This window comes from Pelodiscus sinensis, chromosome 3 (assembly GCF_052426305.1).
Source record: "Pelodiscus sinensis isolate ZL-2025 chromosome 3, ASM5242630v1, whole genome shotgun sequence".
In the NCBI taxonomy this organism is placed as follows: domain Eukaryota; kingdom Metazoa; phylum Chordata; order Testudines; family Trionychidae; genus Pelodiscus; species Pelodiscus sinensis.
Window position 1 is genome coordinate 3,910,181 of NC_143054.1, and position 27,963 is coordinate 3,938,143.

At 55.2% G+C, this 27,963-nt stretch overlaps 1 protein-coding gene across 1 annotated transcript in view; it reads left to right on the forward strand.

Annotated features, from left to right (window-relative positions):
• The window catches only part of OTOF (otoferlin), a 167,423-nt gene that overhangs the window by 73,529 nt on the left and 65,931 nt on the right, over positions 1–27,963 (forward strand). Inside the window, exon 6 of the mRNA XM_089776981.1 lies at positions 2,344–2,430. Coding sequence (XP_089633107.1) covers positions 2,344–2,430 — 87 coding nt within the window. The remainder of the gene's footprint in view (positions 1–2,343; positions 2,431–27,963) is intronic.

Here is a 27,963-nt window from a genome sequence, read left to right on the forward strand (position 1 = left end):
GGCGCTAGCCGCTGGGTTATAGCACCATGCTGATTCTGCGCCCGTCCAGCCGGGTCAACGCCTCAGCCGGCGGGTTGACCTCCCAGAGCAGGAGCAGGCCCGAGGCATTGGCAGGAGCCGTCTCTTCCTGGAGCAGAGGTGGTGGGGGGGGGGGGCCTGTCTGGGCAAGGCAAGCCCCGGCCCTGGCCCAGGCTCTGGCACTTCGGCTCCTCCCCACAGAACCAGGCTCCGCCCACCCCCAGCCTGATCCCTGCAGCCGGGGAGTGTCAGCAGTTTTGAAAGGCCCCGAATAGCTTGGAGGCAGGGGGCGTGGGTTGCCTCCACGCCCCCCTCCCTGACCCGAGTGCAGCTCCAGGGAGCCTCAGCCTGGAGCCTCCCATCTTTCCCAAGGGCACGTGGCGCGGCGCATCTCCCGAGCGACCCGGCGCTGTCCCGCGCCAGACGGACCCCGGGCCAGCTCTGCCGTGGAACGGCGTCGGGCTGGGAGGCGTCCCAGCCGTGTCCTTCCCTGCCACGGCCTTCCCAAAGCTCTCCCCTTCTGCAGCGAGGGGCAGGCGGACGTCTCCCCCGCGGCTCACCGAGCCAGCCACGCTCTGCGCGTAGGCTGCCTCGTGTTCCTCTGTTTGTCTCCGGCGTGGCCGCTCGAGGAGGAAATCTGCCTTCCTAGCAGAGTGCGGGCGGGGAGGCGGCTCCCAGGGGCTCCGAATTGCTCTAGCAAGCAGCTGATTTACTCTGAGAATTGGGCCGTATCCTGTGGATTTCCACTCTAATTGAAAGCATAGATCACTGCTCCTGCCTGGCTTGTGAGACGATGATGCTAATGGATGGAAGGGAGACTTTGCCTGTCCTCTGCGCACATTGTGGATCAGTGGCTGGGGGATTAGTCACCTGCATTGCTGATTTATAATCCCTGCAAACGCAGGTTCCAATCCTGCAACAAAACCAACACCCATTTCCACCCTATAAGCACAGGCAGCCATGTAACTCCCACTAGACCATGACTGCGTCTACATCAGCATCCTGCCTGCTCCCTAGGAACTGTAAAGACGCCCGGGAAGGCATCTAAAATTTCCCGTCTGTCTTCAGTGTTCCGTATCTTTGCTGTGAGCTGTTTGGCTCCACCCCAGAGCTGTCTGCATTTTGATGGTGCTGAATGCAAGTCGCTCCCTGCTCTGACAGCTCCAAAATCTCATACAGACGTGTCTACACTACTCAGTTATTTCAAAATAACATTGGACTTAATAAACTCCTGATTTTACAAAATGAAACTAGCGTGTCCATACGACAGGGCCCCCTCGACATGAGTCCGAGGCAGCTCCGCGAATGTGGACGCGCTGCCTTGGCTTAGCGCCCCGGGAAGCCCTGGGGAGTAAGTAGTTGGAGTGACTCTGGGGAGTAGATGGTTCGAAAGAGCAGCACCGGCACGTCCATGCGACGGCTATTTCGAAATAACTATTTCAAAGTTAACGTCATGCCCTGAGGAAAGCCGGCATGCAGATTTTGAAATAAGCAGCCCGTTATTTCGAAATAACGGGCTTGGTCGTGTGGATGCTCCGCTTATACGTTCAACCGAAGGGAGGTTATTTCAAAATAATGCCCGCATGTAGACCAGGGCATAAAATTTGTCTTCGGTGATCCCCATTCGGAGATCAGGAAAATGCCCTCCAGCGAGCCACCTGCGGCTTTGAATGCTGAGTCCTGGGGAGTCGCTGATGCCCGGGACCCCTCCGATCAGGCCCGGGACCCCTCCGATCAGGCCCAGGCTCTGTGGATGAAACAGGAGCATTTTAGCCCTCTCCTGTTTTTTTCCTGATCACAGCTAGTGCTGGAGGTGGGCTGGGCTTTCCCTGCCCATGTGAAGGGGTGAAGAAAGAAGAGCCAGCTAGCAAACTGCCCATCATGGGTGGCTCGCGTGGCACTGGCCCTGAGAGAGGAAGTGTCCCGACCACACTGAAGGTGGAAAATTCCAACCTGTCTCCCTTACACTCTCTGCTAACCAGCTGCCCTGGCCCACCCCAGAAGTGGCTGCATTTCAACGGGGGCAGAGTCTGATAAGTCTTTGGGGTCCGAGGTGCCTGCGTGAATGGGGACGTGAAAGGGAAACTGAGGCAAAAATCCCAGGCAGGTGGGGGGCGGGGAGTCGCCCGATGCGCCCCCTAGTGGCTGAGCATGGCAGTGAGACTTGGGATGGCAATACGGGGCAGCTGTCCGTGCGAGCTGCCCCGTCGTGGCCCACCTGTACCCCAGCTACCCAGTGGCTACCCCCACGGGGCCTGCTGCCCTCGCTGGGTAAGCCGAGGGTTGGAAGCAGCCGGCCGACGGTCACCGCCTTGCTGCTCCCAGGGCCGAAGACGCCGAGTTGTATTACCACAGCGAGGACGAGCTGCTGGGCGAGGCGGACACCCTGAGCCAGGGCTCTCTCAACACAAGGTACCGGGCCAGGCTGGGCCTGCGCCCTCCGCTTGCAGTGTGCTGTGCCGTGCCGTGCATGGTGTGTCCTGACCTGGCGCCTTCGCCCGCCGCCTGGCACAACATCCGCCCCCATCGCAGACCCTGCCCTGGTGGACCCGCTCAGGGCTAACAGAGGACAGGGTATGGGAGGGGGTCTCTGAAGCGGCACATCCTTCCAGCCACCTGCCCTGGTCCCAGAGCAGCCCGGGACAGCTGGTGGCGGAGGGGCGGCCTGTGTGGAGGGTTCTGCCTGGCTCTGGATGGGAACGCCTGTTCTCCAGCTGGCTGCACAACAAAGAGGCCACGGCCTCCGCAAGTCATGACGGGATCTCCCCGCTGGCTCAGCGGGGGTGCACCGTGGCCGCACAGCATGGGAGAAGCCATCCCCCCGCACGCTGCACCTGGCCTCTGGGTAAAGCGCTGTGCTCTCCACGGCGTATTCCCTCTGGGGAGCGTATGGGAAGACGGTTCCTAGTCGTGCTCAGGGACGGCAGTGCTGTGGGCCCGATTCTAACCATGGGAACCCCTCGGGAATCGCGGCTCCTCCTCTGCCCCGTCCCTGGGATGTTTTAAGCAGCACCTCTGCTCCGGGCTAGGATGGCTGAATCTGCTGGCTGGCTAAGGTGGCGCTTCCCAGCCTTTCGGGGCTCCTGCAGCCGTGTTGGGGGCTGACGTGGCTTGCGTACCCCCAAGGTTTGCCTCCCTTAAAACCGACTTTCTCCTTTTTTTAATGATAAAACCCTTTGAACGGAGGACAGATCTTGTCCTTACGTGTCAGCGAATAGTTCACAGAACAATACACCCGCGTCATTGTCCGGATTAAATGCTAGTTTGTACTGACTTCACTGCTGCTTTCTGTGTGTCCTGTTGTAAAACTAGGCCACTCTCTGGAGGACTTGATACATATACCTTTGATTGAGAGTCGCTGAGCCAAGATACTCTTTGGACCCCCTCCCATTCCCCCTATATCTGGTTGCCTCACAATCCTTAGTGTACGTATCCTCGCAACACCCGTGGGAGGCAGGGCAGGGCTGTTATCCCCATGCTGCATGTGGGAAACTGAGGCACGGGGTGGCTAAGTGACCTGCCCAGGGCCACCTTGGGAGAATGTGGCAAAGCAAGGGCTTGCCCCCGTAGATCCCAAATACAAGGTTAGAGCCCCAGTTGCTCAGGAGTGGCAGAAGGGCCTCGATTTGGTTCTCGTATGTTTTCTGGAGCAAATCAGGAGTGAGTCTCCGAAGCCTGTGGAGTGTAGCCCAGTGTAAACGGGAGGAGACGCCGGCCTTTGACAGATGGAACGAGCTCCCCGTATGCACAAGGCCGGGGCAGTTCCAACAGCACCTGCCAGAACTGGTCACGAGAGAAGAGGTGTCTCCCTGGGTGAAGCTGCCGACAAGAGATGCTGGTGCTGAGATTCTGTCCATACGTGGGCACTGTCTCCATGTGCCACGTCGGACACGTTACTCAGGGCTTGTCTAGACGTGGAATTACTCCGTGATGCCCTTCCTCCAAAGTACCTTAGTCTGCTTTGCAAGTGGGTTGAACTAAACGGGGCCAAGGCCTTCTCCCCATACAGGGAGCGGGTCCAGCAGAACCGCTCCACTTTAAATCCACACCCAGACTTGCAGGAGAAGAACTTCTGAGCACAGTTGTACCCTCAGGATCTCTGCACCTTCGTTCCCATCCGTACAATGGGGGCAATAAAAGCATGACAGGTGTGGAGAAAGTGAAGAAGGAAAGTGATGAATTTGTTCCCATAACACAAGAACGAGCGGGCACCATTTGAAGTTAATAAACAGCAGGTTTAAAACAAACCAAAGGAAGTTTTTCTTCACTCAGCGCATAGTTAACCTGTGGAACTCCTTGCTGGAGGATGTGGTGAAGACTAGGACTTTAACAGGGTTCCAAAAAGAGCGAGATAGATTCATGGAGGTTAGGTCCAGCAATGGCTACTAGCCAGGATGGGTAGGGGCACAACCCTGTTCTCTGGGTGTCCCTGACCGTCTGATGCCAGAAGCTGAGATTGGGTGATGGGAGAGGATCACTTGAAATTGCCCCGTTCCCTTCATTCCTTCCAAAGCACCTGGCATTGGCCACTGTGGGCAAGCAGGACTCTGGATGAACCATTGCCCTGACCCAGGCTGGCCGTTCTTTGGTTCATGGGTGGAGACCAGATGTCATGGTCCAGGGCATGTTTTTCATGGCTGGGAATTTGGTAGGATCCTATTTATTAGTAACACTGGTTGCCTCCGTCGGGATCGGTGGGGCCCTGCCTGGATACAAAGCTGGCATCCGCATCTGCAGAAATGAGCCGCCGACAGGCGCATCTACGGCTGCAGATACCGGCGGATATCTGCGGACTTGCAGAGCTCGAAGGACCGGCCCCTGGGCACAAACATCCCATCACACCCAGGCCCCGCGCACAGTCTGCCCTCCTGAGGTTTCTCCCATGGCTTCAGCCACCCTGAATGGGCGGTAGGTGGAGATAGGCATTCTTCTTCTCCCGTCCTGGTGAGAGGAAGAATGCTCCAGGGGTTATGGGGCTAGCCCTATGGGTCAAGTCCCTGTCCTGCCATAGACTCCCTTTGTGCCTCAGTTTCCCTTCTGTGCAACGGGGATCATAGCATGCTGGGGTGGGGCTGTGGGGATTTAGGACTATGTGGTGTTCAGGGACTGGAACAATGGGGCCAGGAGGAGGATTTTGGCTAATGTAGCTCCATCAACAGAGCTTGCAGCAGAAATTATATGATTTTTTTTGCCCGTCTATTTCTGAATGGCTTGTTCCCGCCCCCTCCCCTGTCCGGGCAGGGAGCATGTGGGCTGGGCACTTTGGCTCTGCCCAGGGTAGATATGGTGTAGTGGTGCAGGCCGGTGGCAGACTCAGAAGAGATGCGGCTGCCTCTGTGCAAAACCGGGCTGCATTTCGAGCTCCATGCACAGACGCCCGGGCTCCTGCTTTTCCCTTGAAGCAGCGAGTTCTGCAGGTTCGGCTAGGGTCTGTGCTCCCAGGGGCAGTCGCTGTTGCAGGAGGCACTGGTGGTGGAGGGAAAGGCAGCTTCTGGGTAGCACATGGCTGCAAGGGGGGCCTTTGGGTGTCAGGACACAGCTCTACCTAGCCAAAGGGCTGCTCGGTTCTATTCTGTCCAGGCTTTCAGCGCACGATCCTCACCGTGGTACCCCAGTGCCCTCCAGTGGTACCTTCCAGGCTAACATGCCTCCCCCTCGGAGACCTGCCAATGTGACCCTCCCTCTCCACTAGCTGGCGCTTTGATCCCTTGCTCCAAAGCCCTGGTACCTTGTCCCTGAACGTCTTGCTTGCTAGTGCCAGCAGCCAGCGGGCTAGCAGGGCGGGTGCAGAAGGGGCTTTTCCAGTCCGTACACGGCCCAGGACTTAGTTCTCCAGCCAGGGCAGGTGCCCCACCCAGCCCAGGGGACCCAGAACAGAGCCGAGGCAAGGAGCCGGGCTGTCTCTCAAGGCAGGAGGCAGCACACAGGGAGGAGGCAAAATTTGCAAACGGTCCCAAACGGCTCAGGCGCGTTAAGCACAAAGTAGACGGTGAAGAGCTTCCAAAAGATCCCACCGACCTAGGGGACTGGGCAGCCGAGTGGCCAGTGAATGTTACTGCTGGGAAATGCAAAGGAATGCACCTTGGAACCCAGAATCCCAACTCTCCGTGCAAAACGGTGGGGACTAAATTAGCTGTCGCCACTCCAGAGAGATCTGGGAGTCGCCGGGGGTAGTTCTCGGAAAACAACCCCTCCCTGGGCAGTGGCCGTCACAAAAGCCAGCAGAATGTTAGGAGCCACTAAGAAAGGGGTAGCAGGTTTAAAACTAATAAAAGAAAGTTCTTCACACAGCGTGTAGTCAACCTGTGGAACTCCTTGCCAGAGGAGGCTGTGAAGGCTAGGACTATAACACAGAAGCTAGATAATTTCATGGAGGTTAGGTCCATAAAAGGCTATTAGCCAGGGGATAAAATGGTGTCCCTGGCCTCTGTTTGTCAGAGGCTGGAGAGGGATAGCAGGAGACAAATCACTTGATCATTGTCTTCGGTCCACCCTCTCTGGGGCACCTGGTGCTGGCCACTGTCGGCAGACAGGATACTGGGCTAGATGGACCTTTGGTCTGACCCAGTACGGCCGTTCTTATATTCTTATGTTCTTAAGAAAGGGGTGGGTGTGACGTAGTGGGGGTAATTGCTGGGCTGTGGTGACCTCTGCTGTCTGGAGCAAGACCCAGCAGGGAAAACCTCAGTATGCAAAGGTGACGCCAAACCTGTTGAACCAGACACCCCCCATGGAGAGGGACAAAGGAAGGGGGCCTGAGGCATCCTAGCCCAGCTCTGTGACCAGATTACATCTGTGCTGTGCAGTATCCTGGAGAGGCAGTAAACTTCCTCTATTCCACCGGCTGGTGCAGTCTGTTTGTGCCATTTCGGGGTGCAGGAGACGGGGGACCCCCAACGCGCCATCACAGTGGGTAAAACAGAAAAATCACATTGCCTGGATATAAATCCATGCTACACCCACACCTTGAATCCTGCATGCAGATGTGGCCACCTCTTCTCAAAAAAGATCTCTTGGCATTGGAAAAGGGCCAGGGAAGGGCAACAAAAATGAGGAGGGGTTTGAAACGGGGGCTGTTTGAAGAGAGATTAATAAAACTGGGACTTTTCAGCTTAGGGAAGAGGAGATGGAGGGGGGATAGGACAGAGGTCTATAAAACCGTGACTGGCGAGGAGACAGGGAATAAGGCATAGTTATTTATTTGTGTCCATAATGTAAGAAGTAGGGACTCCCCCAATGAAATGAATAGGGAACAGGTTTAAAACAAACCAAAGGAAGTTTTTCTTCATGCAGCGCACAGTCAACCTGTGGAACTCCTCGCCAGAGGATGTTGTGAAGACCAGGACTTTAACAGGATTCAAAGAAGAGCCAGATACATTCATAGAGGACAGGTCCATTGACTAGGAAGAGTAGGAAGGGTGTCACTAGGCTTTGTTTGCCAGGGGCTGGGAATGGGTGACACGAGAGGGATCACTTGATTCCCTCCCCCCGGGGCACCTGGCATTGGCCACTGCAGTCAGACAGGACCCTGGGCTGGAGGGGAGCATGCTATCCCTGCTGTGCTTCCTTTCCCCCACTGGAGCAAAGAGAGCAGCGTGGAGGCCCTGGGGCGCCTGGACTATACTCCAGGCTCCACCGCTGGCCTGCTGGATTGGGCAAGTTACTGCCCTGCCCTGTGCCTCAGTTTCCCCGTTCTGCTCTGTGTGCAGAGCTCTGCGCTGTCGCGCTGAAAAGCACCGAGCATGGTTATTCAAGGTCTCAGCTCCAGGGCTGGCTTGGTCCGTCTCCTCCCTCCGCTGTTTTAACTCCGGAGGGCTTGCGTTTGGGGGCATTGCTGGCCATAGCACGGGTGCCGTTGGTGGCTCCGGAGGCTACAAGCCACAGGGAGCCGGGGGAAGGAAGAGACGGGCCATCTGAGGAAGGAGGAAGCCTTTGTACCACAAAACCGAGTTCCCCACAAATAAGAGAGAGCAGCCTTGCCCAGATGTGCGGTTTGGGGTTTTTTGACCCACCTCAGTTGTATCACAGCAAATCGCCGGCCCCCGCTCCCAGGGACAATTACTCATGTACCTGATTTTCCCCTTGGGCGTGGGGCTGGAGCGGCTGGAGGAATGTTTTCGGGTGGCAAACTGCCAGTGTCAGTCTTCGATTTGCAGTGCTTGTGTTTGTGTTGGGAGGAAGCGAGCCCCCTTCCAGAGGCCTGAAAAAGAGTTACGAATCTCCTTGGTAATCATGAACCCACCAGGGCTCCTTCTAATTGATTCCATCCTTGTGTGGAATAAATTTTGTTATGTGCACTGACACAGGTGTGGATGTGCACCACCTGCTGCCAACTCTGCTAATCGCCTAAATCTCTCCCCGGGAGTGGGGGGGGGGCACCCAAGTGCTCAGCTTACAGGGAACACTGCCTATCCTGGCGTTTTCAGCCCAGCTGACCTGAGCCAGATTTACTAGGGATTCCCTCTTTCTTGTTGGGCTCACAACCGGTTTGCAGGTGTTGCTGCTCCCTGGCGTGTGTTTTACCCAGAATGCTCTGCAGAGCTGGGAGGAAGCATCAGGGTTTCAGGGGGTTGCCCGTTTGCATGGAGTTCTTTCCCTCTCTCTGTGTGCTGCCTTCACAGACCTTTCCTAGTCCAAGACGTGCCTCCCATTCCCGAGTGATGCCTATAAAAGAGAGAGACTCGCCATGGCTGACTCTTTGTCATTGTCTTTTCATACCCCTGTAATGCCCCAGCCTGGGAGAAGATGCCGAAGAGGAGAATGCTGGGTAAATACTTGTGTGGCTGTGCGGGGGAAGGACTGATAGGGTCGCCAGATGGTTTAACGAAAAATACTGAACACTCCCCCGCCCCCCGCAAAAAAAAAACCAGGAAAAAATTCTGTCAAGGAAAAAAAGGGGGGGAAGACCGAAGTTGTTGAACAACAAAAAAAAAAGGGTGCTGTGCCTTTAAATGACCCTGCGCTCCTCACTCCCCTACCATATCTGCCCCGCCGGGCTTCCATCGGAGGGAAACAGAAAATACCGGACATTTCACATGTCACATTTCACATGTCCGGTATTTTCTGGGTTTTTTTACCAGATGGGGGTGCAAATAATGGACAGTCTGAGTGAAAACCGGACACCTGGCAATCCTAAGGGCCTACATCGCCCGACGCGTAGACCTCTCTCTCCCAAGCAGTGTCCCGGCCACGCTGAGCGTGTCCCAGTCAAAGCCGCTCTCTGCCCGTAGTGAAGACTGAGCCGGGATGTCAAAGCCGCGAGGGCTGCAGGCCAGCTGGGGCCTAGACAGCAGAACCCGATCGCTGTCGGCCTTTAAAAATTCATGGGGGGCCTGGCGCTGCGGAGCCGAATGCAATCCGGGCGGAGTGAATTATTGATGGGCCCGTTTCTTCGGCTGGGCGGATGCAGCCAGCGCTGGGGGCAGCCAGCCACGACTGCCCTCCAGGGAGCCAAGCGTCAATCCATCCTGCGACTACCTACGGGTCGCTGTCCCCGGTGGAATATTCCTGCAGGGACTTGGTGCCACTGAATGAGCCCCGCCCCCTACGTGTGTGCGCATCTGTCAGTATTTAGATGGGGGTTTAGAGCGGGGGTGGGGAAAATTTTGGGGGCCGGGGGCCGCTGATCCCCAGAAAAATCGGTCGGGGGCTGCACACACGTGAAAAGGAAAAAAAAACCCAAAATCTCTCTGAGGTGGCCCAAGTGAGAAGCAGAAAGACGCTCCCCACATTCCCCTTGCACACCAGAGTCTGGGGGGCCCAGACTAGTAGATTTTGTCTTTCAGTCATGCAGTGGGGCAGCAGGGGGGCTGGAGCGCCAGCGCGGGCTCCCCAATGCTGGGGAGGGGGGCCCTGAGCCTCAGGGGCCGGATCCAGCCTCCGGGCCCCAGGTCCCCCACCCCTGCGTTAGCCCCAACTTCTGAGGTAAATAGGGCCTGGTTCCTTGCCCCAGCCTGTGGGCGCAGGTTTGTACTCGCTATTTCACACCCGTGCGGGTTGCATCTCCTTTTCGCTCCCCGGCTGTGCCGCCCAGCTGGGCTAGCGAAGGCAAACACTGTCCTGGTGCCCAGACTAGGCGCGCCCCAGGCCCCCGGATCCTCAATTTCCGCGCACACAGCGCAGCCTGGACCAGTTCACCCCTCTGAGCAATTGCCTGTTTTGCACATGCACAGCTGGAGCATGGAGTTCCCATATGAGGCGAGATTCAAAAGACGGGGACTTTTCAGCTTAGAAAAGAGGAGACAAAGAGGGGATAGGACAGAGGTCGATACAGTCATGACTGGTGTGGACAAAGTGAATAAGGAAAAGTATTGACCTGTTCCCATCACATAAGAATGAGGGGTCATCCAATGAAATGAATAGGCAGAAGGTTTAAAACAAACCAAAGGAAGTTTTTCTTCACTCAGCGCATAGTTAACCTGTGGAACTCCTCGCCAGAGGATGTGGTGAAGACTGGGACTTTAACAGGGTTCAAAAAAGAGCTAGATATTTAATGAAGGTTAGGTACGTCAATGGCTATTAGGATGGGTAGGAATGGTGTCCCTAGCCTCTGTTTGTCTGGAAATGGATGACAGGGGAGAGATCACATGAGGATTCCCGGTTCTGTTTCCTCCCTCCAGGGCACCTGGCATTAGCCACTGTGGGCAGACAGGACCCTGGGCCAGATGGGCCTTTGCTTTGACCCAGTCTGGCTGCTTTTATTCTTAGTTAAGATGGAGCTTTGGGAAAACAGAGCCCCCAGGTCGGTGTCCTGTACGTCTCGGCTCCTTCCCAGATTCCTCCACATCTTTGAGCTTGTCACTGAGTTAGTTGCCCAGGCTGCTCGTTGCCCTGGAAGAAGAACTGGGCTCTGGCCTGACGGGGGAAGAGGTGGGAGAAGCAGAGGGCTGGTGGGCGCGCCACAGAACCGAGTCTCTGGAAGCATCTCGCCGTGATACCAGGCACCGCTGGGCAGCTGTGATCAGGCTGCTCCCAGACTCGACCCGGGCAAGAGGCCAGGGGTCAGGAGACGTGGCTTCCGTTACCAGCGTGCCCCCCCCCCCAGGAGACGTGGCACCCGTCCTTGCAGGCCTGAAGATCATTGCAGGGCAGGGACCTTCTAATCTGCAGCCCCTCTCTGCCCCCCGGCCACCAAGCGGGATGCAGTTGGGGGCTGGGCCATTCCTGAGCCCTAGTGAATTGGGGAGGGAGCTGCAGATGGGCCCCGAGGCCGGTTAGGCTGGGGGCTTTGCGGGTGTGCTCTGTGAGGCAGACGCACTGAGGGTGTCCCCCACCCCAGCAGAGGTCGCAGTACGGTCCCAGACCGGTTTGTCTGTGGGCCCGGTTGGAGACATAGCCAAAGAGTGAACCATCCAGTGGGGACACTGAGGCCGGGCAGCCCAGCCCAAGGGGTTTCAATGATCAGTTGCAAAAAAAAGCAAATCTGATTCTAGGTTGTATCAACAGGTGTGTTGTAAGCAAAACTCGTGAAGTCATTCTGCCGCTCTACTCTGCACTCGTTAGGCCTCAGCTGGAGTACTGTGTCCAGTTCTGGGCGCCACATTTCAAGAAAGATGTGGAGAAATTGGAAAGGGTCCAGAGAAGAGCGACAAGAATGATTAAAGGTTTAGAGAACATGACCTATGAAGCCAGGCTTCATGAACTGGGCTTGTTTAGTTTGGAAAAAAGAAGATTAAGGGGGGACATGATAGCGGTTTTCAAATATCTAAAAGGGTGTCACAAGGAGGAAGGAGAAAATTTGTTCCTCTTGGTTTCTGAGGACAGGACAAGGAGTAATGGGCTTAAAGTGCAGCAGGGGAGGTTTAGATTGGACATTAGGAAAAAATTCCTAACTGTCAGGGTGGTCAAATATTGGAATAAATTGCCAAGGGAGGTGGTGGAATCTCCCTCTCTGGAGATATTTAAGAACAGGTTAGATAGACATCTGTCAGGGATGGTGTAGACGGAGCTTGGTCCTGCCTTGAGGGCGGGGGGCTGGACTCGATGACCTCTGAGGTCCCTTCCAGTCCTATGATTCTATGATTCTATGATCAGTGCTACATGGGATGGAATGGGTTCAGCCGCTGGGAATCAAGTCTTTCCAGTATATCCCAGTAACCCATGTATACTGGGCCAGTCCACTCAAGCAAGACAGGGCCATGCAGTCGAGGGTTTAAAGGGATGCTTAGTAGACCGATAGAAAAATTGTCACTTTTACCACTGGGAAAGGCCAACGCGACAATATCTCAAACTCTAGGGAAAATGGATCTGTGTTGGCAGGATTGTGTTTGGAAAAAACTGGGGACTAAAATCATTAAGAAAGGGCAAAAGTGGCCATCTGAGCCAAAGAATAACTGGTCCCGGCAATCTCTTCTCCAGGGATTGGTCTCCACTGATTGAGCGAGTATCCTGTACAAACGCGATTTGGGAGGTATCATGGCATAGGGAGTCACAACCCATCTCACACGGGAGGCATTCATTATAGAAACAGCAATAAATAATTGAAACAAAAAAGCCAGTTTCTACACAGCATGGCTACGTCTAGACTGGCATGCTTTCCCGCAAATGCTTTTAACGGAAAAGTTGGCACTTTTTGCGGAAAAGCGTCCGTGCCAATCTAGACGCGGTTTTGCGCAAGAAAGCCCCGATCGCCATTTTCGCCATCAGGGCTTTTTTGCGCAAAACAAATACCGCGTTGTCTACACTGGCCCTCTTGCATAAAAGCATTTGCTCAAGAGGGCTTTTGCCCGAATAGGAGCAGCATAGTATTTCCGCAAGAAGCACTGATTTCAGACAGTAGGAAGTCAGTGCTCTTGCGGAAATTCAAGCGGCCAGTATAGACAGCTGGCAAGTTTTTCCGCAAAAGCAGCTGCTGTTGCGGAAAAACTTGCCAGTTTAGACGCAGCTCATACGTCCTAGTTTTGTCTGTATTATTAACCAGGGAACACCCTACCTATAACACTGTAGAGCACATAGAGAGATCTGTGGCTGGGTAATGTGATTACAAGTAAACATATTACAAGGGACAATATTGTAGATGTCTTGCCAAGAGCAGATCTGAACTAGCCAGGGCAGATCTCATTCAGTCAGCTCCTGGGATCTTTCTTCGGGATAATGCTTTTCTTGCTGGTAGCAAGATGCTCTTAAATCTGACTGTGATTTTTTGCTCTCTCTCTTTTTTGCACCTAATTCAGCAAAATGTCTGAAATGAGGAATAAGCCCAATGATGGATACAAGACAGTAGCAAGGTACCACAAGCCTGGAGGGTGTGTGTGTGGTGTGTGTGTGTGTGTGTGCAGTTTTGCAGGAGGGTTTTCTCTCTAATCCCACCCATCTTGCTCCCATGCACCACCTGTTCCACAGTCCTGTGATCCTTCGAACCCATGTGACTCTGCGTAGAAATATACTGATGGTGTCAGTAGTGGGATATGGCTAAACCTGAGTACAGGCCTGGCTTGTCTGCTTTGCAGCCCCTGGCCAAGGAGCTGACGTCCATGGCCCCTGTGTCCTTGGTTTCAAAGCTACCATCTTCGTCCTCCCTTTGGCATTCTCTGCAGAAGCCCCAGAACTGACTGAACAGACTTTGAGATTAGATTTTCCCTCTAAAGGGCTGTTGCTGCAGTGCTCTCCGTGTCCTGGGGATAAAACACGGTGAATCCAGGGCCTTGTCCAGCAACAGGAAAATCACACACATGCTCAGCTCTAAAAGGGAGCCATGGGGTGGGGAGAGAGGCACGAAGCTCCTATTTGGAGTTTCCATTCTGTGCGCAACTCCAGCCGTTCCAAACTTTCGGATTGGACAAGGGGATCCTCGGAAGTGGCCGGTGAAATGCAAATTGGGGTGCGTTTTGATTTGGAGCCACTGAAAGGCACTTTGCCCTGTAACTCAGCGGGGGGAGGGGCGAGACTAGAAAAGTCAAACGGGAATGGAGTGGAACGTCGCCCCCTTTCCACGGGGTCAGAACGAAACGGGTGAGCGTTCAGTGATGAGACGGGCAAAACGCCTTTCGGGGGGGGGGTCGGCACCTCCTCCGGAGCAGGGAACCGTCCGGCTGGGGCTTTGCAGCCCTGGGCCTCGTCCCCTTGCCTTGTGGGTGCTGGGGAGGGCAGCGTGGGCTGGTTGGCCTGGCTCTGCCCTCGCGCTCACGCCATCCCTGGTGTTTCCCCTGCACAGCAATGCGCATGGAGACCCCAGGTACCCGGCCCGTGCCCGGCAGGCGGCGTGTGGCTGGCGTGGCGGCTGTGGCACGTGGCATGGTGTGACTTTGGAAATGCTCGCACACAGCACTCCACGTCCCCTCCCCCCACTTCTCCGAAGGGGGCGGGGCTTCCTTCCGCTCCCTTCCTTCCCCCACCTCAGAAGGGGAGGGGCTTCCTCCTCCCCACTTGCCCTGGAGGGGCGGGGCTTCCTTGCCTGTCTGCCACACCCCTCCCCACTGGATCCGGGCCCGGGGGGGGCTGCGGGTCTCTGCCTTGCTCGCTCAGGCCCTGTGGGCCGGCGCATGCCCTTGCGGTGGGGTTTGCAGTGGCGTGCCGGAGGTGCATGAGCTCCGGGGGCACATGGGGCGAGTGCTGGGGGGTCTTGCCGCCGAGCGGCTCGTGTCTGAATAGACTGATCTTTCTGATTTCAGAGCTAAGGGGAAAGAGAAAAAGCACCTCAGTTTACCATTCAGGTACCCTGCCCCCCCCCCAACTCCCTGCTAGCAGGGGTCAGCACCCCCTCCCCGACCTCTGCTCCCCATCCTCAGGACAGCTCGGCCCGGCGCTCTCTTCCCCGCATTTCCGATTGGCTGGAAACCTTTCTCCTTCCGGATGGGAAGGGTCTGAACACAGGGTCTGTGCGTGGCCAGACCCTGGGATCTTTAGCAGGGCCCAGGGACCATGGACCCAGGTTCCCAGCTGGCCTGTGGAGAATCACGGCAAAGCAGAAGATGCCCAAATTAGGGACCCCCCCGCCACCATGTTATCTTGCACCTCGCTCCTTGTTCGATAGCACAGGGTAGCTGTGGCTACAGAATCAACCCGGGCATGGCCACGGACCACGTATTCTGGCCCCACCAGGAGCGCATTGGCCAACGCAGGGAAGAATTGCGAGGGACGGTCAGACCTGCCCAGGGTGCAAGTGTCGCCCGTGAAATCGCGGCACGCCACCAGCAAGCCACACGGGGCCACTGCCACCCAGCTGAGCACACTCCATAGCCCACCTTACCAGCACATCAGGGCACACACAGCGGCATGGGAGAGCGTGCTGCCGGGCACCGTGGGGCTCCGAGTCCCGCCCAGGGACACAACAGCCCAACACAAATGCTGCATCACTCCTCCACCTGGCAGCCCCTTTCGTGGCTCACCAGCAGGGCACGTCCCCTCACCCCTCAGTAGTGAAAGTGTATAATGCTACCGCTTGAGCTAAAGGAGAAACTCCATTGGCTGCCAGCAGTAGTAGGTTGTTATCCACTAGGAGAACTGGCTGCTAGAGAGGGACGCAGCACATTTAAATTATTTGCTCACATGCATGTGCACATACACACACACCCATGTTCCTGCTGATTTTTCCATCCATGTGCCTAATAAATGTTATTGCGTGCACGTGAATGTGCACCACCAGCAGAAACAAAACCTGGCTGTGGGCGCTCTGCTAACCATCTGGGTGGCATTTGCCTCTCTCCTGAGCAGCCGCACAACTTACAGGGAACACTAAGACACACACACCCGGACAGAGAGAAATGAATCACCAAATCAGTGCCATACGTGGGAACGTAACTGACTCTCTGCTATCCTGGGGACTAGAACCGCTGAACTGTGATCACAGCACAACCCTCTGAGTCCTGCAAGCAAATGCAACGGATTATGTTTAACCTGCGCAGGCCCAGAAAGCAAGCCCTGCAATCCAGTGTGTATATATATGGCATATATGCATACGTCTGCGTTGCCACAGTCTGGCGTGTGTATGTATATATGTTCGGGTTTGTGTTCTCGTTTCTCTGCTGTTCCCTTGTGTCTGATGAAAACGTGTCCAGATATATATACACACGCAGAAGGGCCTGGAATCAGGGTGGCGGATACGCTAGGCAGGGGGAGGCGTTGCCCCGCCCACGCTCCGCCCCCAGAACGCCTGCTGTAGGCGTACGGAGGTGGAGGGTTGCTGCCCCCGAGCGCCTGCCCTCCCCAATGCTCTGGAGCTGGGGAGACTGGGGCTGCCTGCCCTCCTCCTTCCTCGTGGTGCGAGAGGGTGGGGCCTGGGTAAAAGGGGAGGGGCTGGGAGTGGGGCAGGGAGCTTGCACCCCCCAGCCCTACCTTCACCCACCGCCCATAGGCCTGCCCACAGCCCACAGAAGTCAGTGCAAAGAGGCTCATCAGCTTTGGCTCCCACCTCAACCTCCCCCGTCCCCCGGTGTGGAGTTAATGTCAGTTAATGAAAATCCATGGGTCAAATTCCCCACTGGCGCAAGTCCCCACAGAGCTCAGGAGGCTGGTGGAGCCTCCCTCCCGTCGTCCGTCCTTCCACCAGGCAAAGAGCCACGGGTCGGTGGGCTGCGGCAGGAGGTGCAACGGTGCTGCCAGGTGGGCGGGGCGCGGGCGGGGGCTCGGAGGCGGGCGAAATGCCCCCGGGCGGAATCCCTGAGGATTCCCTTGTCGACCGATCCCCACCTTGACTGCCGGTTTGTGCCGCCAAACAGCTGAGCCGGCACCCTGCGGCGGCCATCTTTAAATTTTAAATATTTAAATCCCCGCTTCATTGACTATGCCGGTATGTCTAATTTACATACCTCTGTCGGCAGAGCATGTAGTCTAGACATACCTCCTCTGTGGGGAAACACCTCGCGCCGTCAGGCGGCAGGAGACATCCCAGCGTGCCACGCCCCATAGGTCCACGCCCCTGGGCTCCAACCGAACCAGGCCACAAAAGTGACCTCTGATCCCACCCTTCCCCCACGGCAGTGTCGGATTTGGGTCTTGACGTCGAGGTAGACGGGGGCCACGCTGGAGCCTGGGCGTCCGGGGGCACCGAGGGATGGGCCGTGGCCGGCTCCGTGGAGCGGCGTGCTGAGATCGCAGGGACCCAGAACAGGGCTCGGGCAGGGCCGTCGGCGTGGCTTATCGATGGGCTTGTCCTGGCGAGCTCTCTGGAAATGGGCACCCACGGTTTTGTTTTCCTTTTGTCCCTTCGCTGCCTGGCCGCTGGCTCCAGCAAAGGCAAAGAGAAGACGAAACGGGGCAGAGACGGCGAGCACAAGTAGGTGTCCTCTGTCTGCGCGCGCTCGCTGGCTCCTGGGCATGGCTGGGGGCCCGGAGCCCACCCAGGGCAGCTCCTCCTCCTCAGGCCTGGCGCACTGAGGAAACCGGCTCTCTGGAAGGGCTGCCGCTGGGAAACGAGACGGTTTTCGGAAAGACGTGCTCTAGTTCAGGCAGGGATTGTCCAGACCGTCCTACGGGCTGCGCTGCCCAGGACAGACTAGATGAACACCGTGGCCTGATCAACGATTTAGATATCGGCATAGAGAGGATGCTTATTACACTTGCAGATGACACCAAGCTGGGAGGGGTTGCAAGTGCTCTGGAGGAGAGGGTCAGAATTCAAACTGATCTGGACAAACTGGAGAAATGGGCTGAGGTCAATAGGATGAAGTTGAATAAGGACAAATGCAAAGGGCTCCACTGAGGAAGGACCAATCCGTGTCACACACAGAATGGGAAGCGACTGTCTAGGGAGGAGCCCTGCAGAAAGGGATCTGGGGGTCAGAGTGGGCCACAAGGTAAACATGAGCCCAACCGTGTGATGTTGTTGCAAAAAAAGCAAACGTGATTCTGGGCGGCATGAACAGGAGCGTTGTGAGCCAGACACGAGGAGTCGTTCTTCCGCTCTGCTCTGCGCTGATCAGGCCTCAGTTGAAGGATTGTGTCCAGTTCTGGGCCCCATATTTCAAGAAAGCTGTGGAGAAATTAGAGAAGGTCCAGAGAAGAGCAACAAGAATGATGAAAGGTCTAGAACACATGAGCTCTGAGAGGAGACTGAAAGAATTGGGCTTGTTTAGTTTGGAAAGGAGAAGAACTAGAGGACACCAAATGAAATGAATGGGGAGCAGGTTTAAAACGAATAAAAGAAAGTTGTTCTTCACACAGCGTGTAGTCAACCTGTGGAACTCCTTGCCAGAGGAGGCTGTGAAGGCTAGGACTATAATAGAGTTTAAAGAGAAGCTAGATAATTTCATGGAGGTTAGGTCCATAAAAGGCTATTAGCCAGGGGATAAAATGGTGTCCTTGGCCTCTGTCTGTCAGAGGCTGGAGAGGGATGGCAGGAGACAAATCGCTTGATCATAGTCTTCGGTCCACCCTCTCTGGGGCACCTGGTGTTGGCCGCTGTCAGCAGACAGGATACTGGGCTAGATGGACCTTTGGTCTGACCCAGTACGGCCGTTCTTATGTTCTTATGTTCTTAAGACCGAGAGGGGACATGAGAGCGGTTTTTCAAGTATCTAAAAGGGTGTTGTGTTACAAGAAGGAGGGAGAAAAATTGTTCTCCTTGGCCTCTGAGGACAGGGCAAGAAGCAATGGGCTTAAACTGCAGCAAGGGAGGTTTAGGTTGGACATTAGGAAAAACTTCCTGCCTGTCAGGGTGGTGAAACACTGGGATAAGTTGCCTGGGGAGGTTGTGGAATCTCCATCCCTGGAGATATTTCAGAGCAGGTTGGACAGACACCTGTCAGGGATGCTCTAGACAGCGCTGGGTCCTGCCGTGAGGGCAGGGGACTCAACTTGATGACCTGTAGAGGTCCCTTCCAGTTCTAGGCTTCTGTGATGCTATCTCCCGTGAATCGATGGCCCTTCTCTTGGCTGTCTGAGCAGAGGACCCAGGTTAGGGTGGGCCTGGTCTCCCCTCCTCTCCCTCAGGTACCCCAGCCCTGGCAGGGTAGCAGCATGTTGGCAGAGCTCCATGTCGGTGGGGGGCATTGGCCTGCAGAGCGGTCCGCTGAGCACTGCTCCGGAAACACACACAGGACTGGGAGCTTTGTTCCAGCGAGACCCAGCTCGATCCCTCCTTACTGAGCTAAAGGAGTAGCTCCGTGAGCTGGCAGCAGCAGTAGATTGTTATCCTCTGCCATGGCCCAGCCAGCAGAAAGGGACAAAGAATGCATGTTCTCTTGATGTGTTCAGAGTCGCGCCCTGTCTCCCTGGCCTGGCTGAGGCGGGTTTCCCCAGCTCTTGAGGTCCCTTCCAGTCCTATTATTCTATGATTCTATGATTCTATGATTCAGACCCCTCCGAAACAGGACTGGCAACAGTCCTAGAGATGTGGGGTCTGTTTCCTGGTTCCTTGTGCTGTCCCCTTCCCCAGGGCCGGCTGCTACGGGACACCGGGCAGTGCAGGAGTCTGGTCAGGCAGCCTCGGGGCTGCTCCCAGTTGCGCACGGCGGGACACGGCAGGATCACCGGCGTGCGTGGAGATTCTGCCCTTTCCCCAGCCGGGGGAGCTGGCCTAGGCGCCGCCGTGGTGTGTCCACGCCGTGGCAACGTTGGCCTCCAGAGGGGGCAGGGCAGTGAGATGGGGGCGCAGAGGCCGGGGGCCGGCTTTCGCCTGGCCTCCTGTCTCGGCGAGGCCCTGCGGGGCTGTTTGGTTTGAAATCGCCGGGCGAGAGGCGTCCCGGTGCCCTCCCGGGAAGCGCCGGTTCCAAAGGCAGCGTCTGTGGTGAATAATTCAGCAGCAGCCTGTCACCAGGCCTAGGCCCCAGCCGTGCGGAGAGGCTGCCAGCGCCCCCCACCCCGATGCCTCTCCAGCTGCAGCCCCCCGGGAGACACAGGGAGGGGCAGTGGGAAGTGGCGGGTCACAGTGACCAGGCAAAACCAGGCCGGAGCCCTTTGCGAAGGGCCCGGGCTGCCAGCCGGGACGCGGAGCAGGTGCGGGCGTCTCAGGTTCACATCCAATATTCATGCAGGGACGGGATCGGCTCTCAGCCCCGGCCGGCTCCCCCTCTGCGCACCCAGGCAGCTCCCCTCCCCTCCTCTCGGTGTCTGGGGGTCCGGGGGGCTTCCCCTTTGTTTAATGCAGCCAAGAGCCAGAGGCAGGGGGGAGTGGAGACGTGGTGGGAGTCCCCTCTTGCAGCCAGCCCCAAATCGGCCCCTGTGCACCGGCGGGAAGTACCCCCCCACCCTCTGGTGCTGGCTCTGGCAGGGATGGCAGCTCCTTGGTCACGTGCCCTCACAGCCCGGCAGGTGCCCTCCCCTCTCTGCCGATCTCCTGGGGAAAGCCAGACTCCGGACGGTCAGCTGGTGAAGGTAGAACCTGGCTGTGCATGGGGCGGCGGGGGGCGGATTTGCCCTCTCTCACTTTCCCTGGACCTGAAAGGGTGGCAGATGGGACTTGGAGCGACAGGAGGCTGGCGGGGGGGGGAGGCAGCGGGAGCGTTCTGTGTCCCGCGAAAACCCTGCGCGTGCTTCTCGCACCTGGATGTGCCGGTCCTGGAGGCATCTCTCTTTCATGCTTTCTTTTTAATCTAGAACGTAGAGATTCCCCACCCCCCCCCCCCCCATTGTCGTGGGGCCAGCCACTTGCTGGGTCCTTGCTCCCAGGAGCAAGCGGCTGTTAGGAAGAAAAACCTGGAAGAAGGGGAGATTGCCTGATCCAATCCCGGGAACGGGATGAGTGCTGACTTGCGGCAGGTCCTGTGTTCTCATCTGCATGGGGACCCTCGTGTTCCTAGAAGCCCTACCTTGCATTGCTCAGCCAGAGCGGGGACCTCTCCTCCAGGCTGGCTGGACGTGCCCGTTCGCGGCCGTACGGCAAGATGTATGTTTTGGAGTCCCCGTTTGCACTGGGCGGGGAGGTGGGGAGGGGCGGGTGCTGGCCCCTTTAAAGAAGCAACCGTCCTCTGCTGACTTGATACAGAGTGTGGGTGAAGGAGGCAGAGCCGGGGACCAAGTCCCAGGAGAATTGCAAGGGTCCCCGGGGAACGCTGAGCTCCGTGGCAGGCCGTCTATAGCTGCGTAGGGCGCCTGAAAATGTGGGGCACTGCTGGGTCTTAATGCCCACCTGCCTCGGTTCCGGGGCTCGGCTTCCTCCGGAGAGGAGCTAGTCAACGTAACGGTGACAGCGCCTGCCAGAGCTGTTAGCGACCACGGACCCTGCGACAGGGCCACACACGTGGTAGCGAGGCCATTGGAACAGGCGGCGACCGGCCCGGGGATACGCAGTCCATTTCGGAATGGACCATGTCAGCGGCGCTTGACATTTCTTTTCAAGTCTTTCGTCCGTGCGTCGCCTACGGCGATCAGACCGCAGCTCCAAAACGTCACCCGCGGCCCCGGCGTCGAATCCTGCGGAGGGCCCCATAAATCCTAAGCGTGCAGGGTGAGCTACGGACTGTCCCAGGGGCACGAGGACGTGCGTCACGGGAAGCGTGTGCCGTAGTGGTGTGCACGAGGGGTCACGCCTGTGGTGCGAGAGAGCGGCGGTTCCCATTCAGGCCACCGGCGCGAGTCCCTCCTTTGCCCTGTCTCGTGGTTCGGTTTGTGTTAGATCCAAGGGAAACCAGGACACTCCAGGGCTACTTCACCACTTTTTTATTGCCAGCTTGAAGCAGTTAACGTGGTCGTTTATATTTTACAAGCCTTACAAACGACGACTATCCTCTTTAAACCTTAAAGCCTAGAAATTCCAACGCAATCAGTACAGCGCAAAGCAATGCAAAAGCAACGAATAGACGATCTACTATAACACAGGAATAATGCCTAGTTCACTCAAGCTTCACCCGCATGCTACCTCCAGGCATGGTCCCTTTGATTCCCATCCGGTGGGAACAGTGTATTTACTTCTGGTTACAACAAGCAGGACCTGTGGGTTACTCCTGCTCCGTCCCTCCCATCGATTCTTCCTACTAAGCCCATTTTATAGCAAAGCGAGACGTGGTCGTTCTAATCATTGTTACCAATTGATGGCCTGTTGGGTAGGATACCTACAACGCCCCTATTTGGGGTACATCCTACTCAGGATGTTGCTAAAACTACGTGGCTGCGTCTAGACTGGCAAGTTTTTCCGCAAAAACTTGCCAACTGTCTACACCGGCCGCTTGAATTTGCGCAAAAGCACGGGCGTTCTACTGTCTGAAATCAGTGCTCCTTGTGCAAATGCTTTGATGTTCCCGTTCGGGCAAAAGCCCTTTTCCGGAAATGTTTTTGCGCACGAGGGCCAGTGTCGACAGCTAAAACTGTTTTGCGCAAAAAAGCCCCGATGGCGAAAATGGCGATCGGGGCTTTCTTGCGCAAAACCGCGTCTAGATTGGCACGGACGCTTTTCCACAAAAAGTGCTCTTGCGGAAAATCGTCCCTGCCAATCTAGACGCTCTTTTCCACAAATGCTTTTAACGGAAAAACGTTTCCGTTAAAAGCATTTGCGGAAAATCATGCCAGTCTAGACATAGCCCGTGTGTAGTTGACAGTTTTGTGGCTGCAGCTGAGATTATTGCTTATCTGAAATAAAAATACCGGGACAAGGTTCCTCCCAAAGTCCTTGGCGCCGTCTCACAGTACCACACTGTATCTGCAGGGCTAGATTAAGGGGTGGGCTAGCCAGGGCGCCAACCTATGGGGGGCACCTGATGGCAGCTGTAAGGGGCACACAGCGCCCCTTATAACTGCCATCAGGTGCCACATGCCCAGCTCCCGGATCGCGGGCTGCAGCAGCTCCCAACAGCCACCCTGCAGCGGCTGCCTGGGGCGGGGGGCCGTGTTAACCCCTGCAGTGCCAGCCAGCAGCGCCCTTCCCCCCGCGGCTGCAGGGCCCTGCACGGCCAGGCACGGCCCACCCCAGGCTGCGCACCAGCAACGGTGGCCAGGCAGCGCAGCACCCGCGCATCCTGCCGCCGCCAGCTCCGTGCACTGTCCCTTACAGCTGCCTCCCTTTCCCGTAGTAAAACAAAGCTCACTATTGAATAACCTGACTTCCGCGGCTTCTCATCGTGTGTTAATCAGCTGCCGGAGGGGGATGTGGGGTTTTGAGAGACTAATTAAACAGGCTGGTATTTAATTACGTCTGAAGGACTAATCGCAGGCTCGCTGAAAGGCTGAAATCCGCTCACAGTCTCCAGCTGCCACACGGAATGAGGCTGTCGGAGAATTGATGCCCTGCCTGTCAGGGTGGTCAAACACTGGGATAAGTTGCCTAGAGAGGCTGTGGAATCTCCATCCCTGGAGATATTTCAGAGCAGGTTGGACAGACGCCTGTCAGGGATGAGCTAGAGGGTGCTGGGTCCTGCCATGAGTTTGATGGCCTCTCAAGGTCCCTTCCAGGTCTATGATTCTATGAAGGCAAAAGCACTTTGCAAGCCGAGTGACAGACATTTGTCCTGCCGTAGAGATCAATGCGGGTCCTGAGCTGCTTTTCCATTCTGCTCTTTTCCCCGTCCCCGCAAGACAGACGGACATGGGTTGGACTAGCAGCCAGGAAAACTCTGCCCCTTGATCGTAACCCATCTCCCCACTTAAATCCTGCAAGTGTGTGGCTGATGCCCGGGTCTTACGTCAGTTTCACCCCCTTGCGAAGGCATAAATTGTCCAGTGACTCTGTGTCCCCCCCTGATTGTCCCTGCTATCACGCACAGTCCAGTTCACAGATTAGGACCCGAACTGCGGCCGTTGGGTCGTTCACGAGGAGTTCACTATTAGCTGCAACTGTGTGCTCATTAACACTTGTGCCACGTGGCTTTCTTTCTGCTCCCTGGTGAGAATGAACGGACTCATGATTTCCAACAGACTCATTTTTCTAGTGAAAAATTCACAAAACTGCCCAGATTCACTATTTTCACCAGGAGAATGGGTGCCGCAGCCTGTCCAAGGCCAACAGCAGATAAGACAATTCCACCCATAATAGTGAATCCACAGGGACTGGAGGCTGGAGAATGGATTTTTCGGATTGCTGGCAATTCTGTACAATTGAAACAAAACAATAGTTTGGGGCAGAAGAAAGGGGGAAATGTTTCCACAGTTTGCGCAATCACATTTAAAAAAAAGGTTTTGGGTCAAACAACATGCTTTGTTGTACCCAGAATGAAATGTTTTGTTTCAATTCTGAGCCGTTTTTGAGGTTTCTAAATTTAAAAATTTAAAAATTTAATTTCAAATTAAAAATTGCATTCCATTTCTAAACCAAAAGTTGTTTCCAAAGCAGCCATCAAAACAGCTCATTTTAAAAATGTCAAAATGAAATATGTTGTGCTTTCCCTCCCAAATTGGTGAGGGGAGGGCGTGTTTTAAAATGAACTATTTAGTGAAGTCAACAGGATCTTGTGAAATCTTTCAATCAAATCACAATTTTTCGCCTACAAGTTTTGGTTGCTCAATTGTACCTCGCTCTTCCTCCAACTCAGGTAACAGTGACACCAAAGTGCAGAAATACTTTTAATCGGTTGTTATGCTTCTCAACAAGCTCTGAATATTTATGCCGCCCTCATACAAGATTAACAAAGTTTGAGGCACCAATGTCACGTGCATATTAAAGAACTAGATTTTATTAGCAATCTAGATTAACCCCACATACCACATTCTGTTCAGCCAGGAAACCAGCCTATTCAATTATTTTTACATTCCCTCCAATTTTTTTCCTTCTCCTCTCCTCTTTCCCTTATTTATTCTTGTATCTGGACTTCCAACACTCCAGTCATCTGAAGAAGTGGGCTGTGCACACAAAAGCTCATGAGACCAGCTGTATGTTTTGTTAGTCTTTAAAGTGCTACTAAACTGTTGTTTTTTAAGGTTTTTTTAAATTTAATTATTGTTATACCCAGGGCTCGCCAAGCGCCGGCTAGTCTCGCTCGCCAGCCGCGCAGAAACGCACGCTGCGCATGTGCAGACCGCACTGCGCATGCGTTGACTGCGCTGTGTGGCCGCACCAGGCTAAAATCTACTCGCCACGGGCAAGTAGATTACATTAATTGTCAAGCCTTGGTTATACCAAACTAGCATACAGGCAGTCCCCGGGTTACGTACAAGATAGGGACTGTAGGTTTGTTCTTAAGTTGAATCTGTATGTAAGTCGGAACTGGCGTCCAGATTCAGCCGCTGCTGAAACTGACCGCCAGTTCTGACTTACATACAGATTCAACTTAAGAACCCCAAGCGTCCCCAAGTCAGCTGCTGCTGAAACTGATCAGCGGCTGATTCCAGGAAGCCCGGGGCAGAGCAACTCTGCCTCGGGCTTCCTGTAGTCAGCGCTGGTCAGTTTCAGCAGCGGCTGAGTTGGGGACGCCTGGGGCAGAGCAGCTGGGGTGCTGTTGGGTTGCTCCAGTAGCACCGCTCCTCGCTCCTTGGCGCTACTGGACCAACCCAGCAGCACCCCAGCTGCTCTGCCCCAGGCGTCCTGATTCAGCCACTGCTGAAACTGACCAGCAGCGGCTGAATCAGGACCTGGGGCAGAGCAGCTCGGGTGCTGCCGGGTTGGTCCAGTAGTGCCCAGAGCGGCGCTGCAGGACCAATCGGCAGCGCCCCAGCTGCTCTGCCCCAGGGTCCACAACAAAAGCCTGGTCTGCTGGGGGGGGCACACTAGCTGCGCCCTCCCCCCCTCCAGCAGACCAGGGACACGGGGAGCAGAGCCGCAGCGGCAGCGGGGTGCCACGCCTCTGAGGCTTTGCTCTGGCAAAGTCTCAGAGGCGAGGGACCCTGCCGTGGCTGCAGCTTCAGTCCCGGTGCCTGTGGTCTGCTGGGGACCGTCCCCAGCAGACCACAGGCACCGGGAGCGAAGCCGCAGCAGTGGCGGGTTCCCGCGCTTCTGAGGCTTTGCTCTGGCGAAGCCTCAGAAGCGCGGGAACCCGCCGCTGCTGCGGCTTCAGTCCCGGTGCCCCTGGTCTGCTGGAGACGGTCTCCAGCAGACCAGGGGCACCGGAGCAGCTTACGAACGGGGCTTTCTCGCCCCGGTGCTCACAGGCAGCAATCCGCTATCTCGACCTCCAGGGCGAGAAAGCCCCGTTCGTAAGTGCCGATCCAACGTAAGTCGGATCCGCGTAAGTCGGGGACTGCCTGTATTTTACTGAACCAGCCGGTGAGGTTATCCCTAGAGTTGCACAAACACCGCAAAATATTTGCCATGAATAGCCATTTAAATTCTGCAAAAGCGACAAGGAATCCTGTGGCACCTTATAGACTAACAGATGTATTGGAGCATACGCTTTCGTGGGCAAAGACCCACTTCGTCAGATGCATGCATGCTGCATGTGATGAAGTGGGTCTTTGCCCATGAAAGCTTATGCTCCAATACATCTGTTAGTCTGTAAGGTGCCACAGGATTCCTTGTCGCTTTTGCAGATCCAGACTAACATGGCGACCCTTCTGGCATTTAAATTCTGAAGCTTCAGGGGGTAGCCAAGTTAGTCTGCACAGGAAAACACAACAAATGTTCTGGTAGCACTTTATAGACTAACAAAACATGTAGATGGTATCATGAGCTTTCGTGGGCACAGCCCACTTCTTCAGATGACCGGAGTTTTGAGGTTAGGACGTGCAGACCCAGAATAAATAGGAGAGAAGAGGTGGGGGGGAAGGAAGAGGGGTGAAAGACAGGGAGCAGAGGGTATGGAAAATCAAAGGGAAAAACAGAAAGGCAGAGCTGGGGATCAGTAAAACAAAGCAGATAAGAATCAAAGTCAATAATTAATACCCTTCCTAACACAGGAATCTACACAGAAAGCTGTTTGCACCTTCATTGAATGTTAGGTTGATAATATCCCAACCATCCCTCATCACAATTGAGTCCATTAGCATGAGTATTGAATTTGGGGATGAATTGTAATTCCAACACCTCTCTGTATATTTGGCTAGTGGAATTGGTTTGTGACAAGACAGCCACTTGAAGATCTTTTAAACAGTGATTAGGAGGATTGAAGTGTTCCCCAACACTTTCTGTATGTTTCCTTTACCTATATCTGATTTGTGTCCATTGATTCTTTCCCGCAGAGACCGTCCAGTTTGTCCAGTCTATATAGCAGTGGGGCATTGCTGCCGTGTGATGGCATAGATCAAATTACTGCATGTGCAGTCAAATGACCTTTTGATTTGGTAGCTTCTGTGGTTGGCGCCAGTGATGAATTCACTAGTATAGATATGGCTGTGTCTAGACTACGTGCCTCTGTCGGCAGAGGCATGTAGATTAGACAAATCAGCAAAGGTAAATGAAGCCGCGATTTAAATGATCGCGGCTTCATTTACATTTACATGGCTGCCGCACTGAGCCGACAAACAGCTGATCAGCTGTTTGTCGGCTCGTCGCAAGTCTGGACGTTCCCCCTGTCGACATCAAAGCCCTTTGTCGGCAGCCCCGTTATTCCTCGTGGAATGAGGTTTACCGGGGCTGACGACAAAGGGCTTTGATGTTGACGGGGAACGTCCAGACTAGCGGCAAGCCGACAAACAGCTGATCAGCTGTTTGTCGGCTCAGTGCGGCAGCCATGTAAGTGTAAATGAAGCCGTGATCATTTAAATCGCGGCTTCATTTACCTTTGCTGAATAAACAAATCTACATGCCTCTGCCGACAGAGGCATGTAGTTTAGACGTACCCTATGTGGGCAGAGCTGGCATTGTGTTTGGTTGCAGGGCTGGGTTCCTGGATGCTTATGATGTGGTTGTGTAGCATGGTTACCGGAAAGAATTCGTTTCTGGTTGGGGGGTTGTCTATAAGCAAGAATAGGCTTTTTTCCCAAGGCCTCTGAGAGTGAGGGATCATGTTCCAAGATGGGTTGTAGATTGTGTATAATGCGCTGGAGGGGTCTGAGTTGTGGACGAGTTGTGCGCTGGAGGGGTCTGAGTTGTAGGTAATAAGAGGAGTTCTGTTATTTTCTCTTTTGGGTCATTTAAATTCTGTGTGCCTAGCTTTTCCTTGGTTGCATGCTGGTGATTTAAATCAGACTTGTGACTGCTAACAGCAAATATCTCCAATGGCTGGGGATGAGAAGGCTCTGAATTACTATGGAGAATTCTTTCCCCTGTGT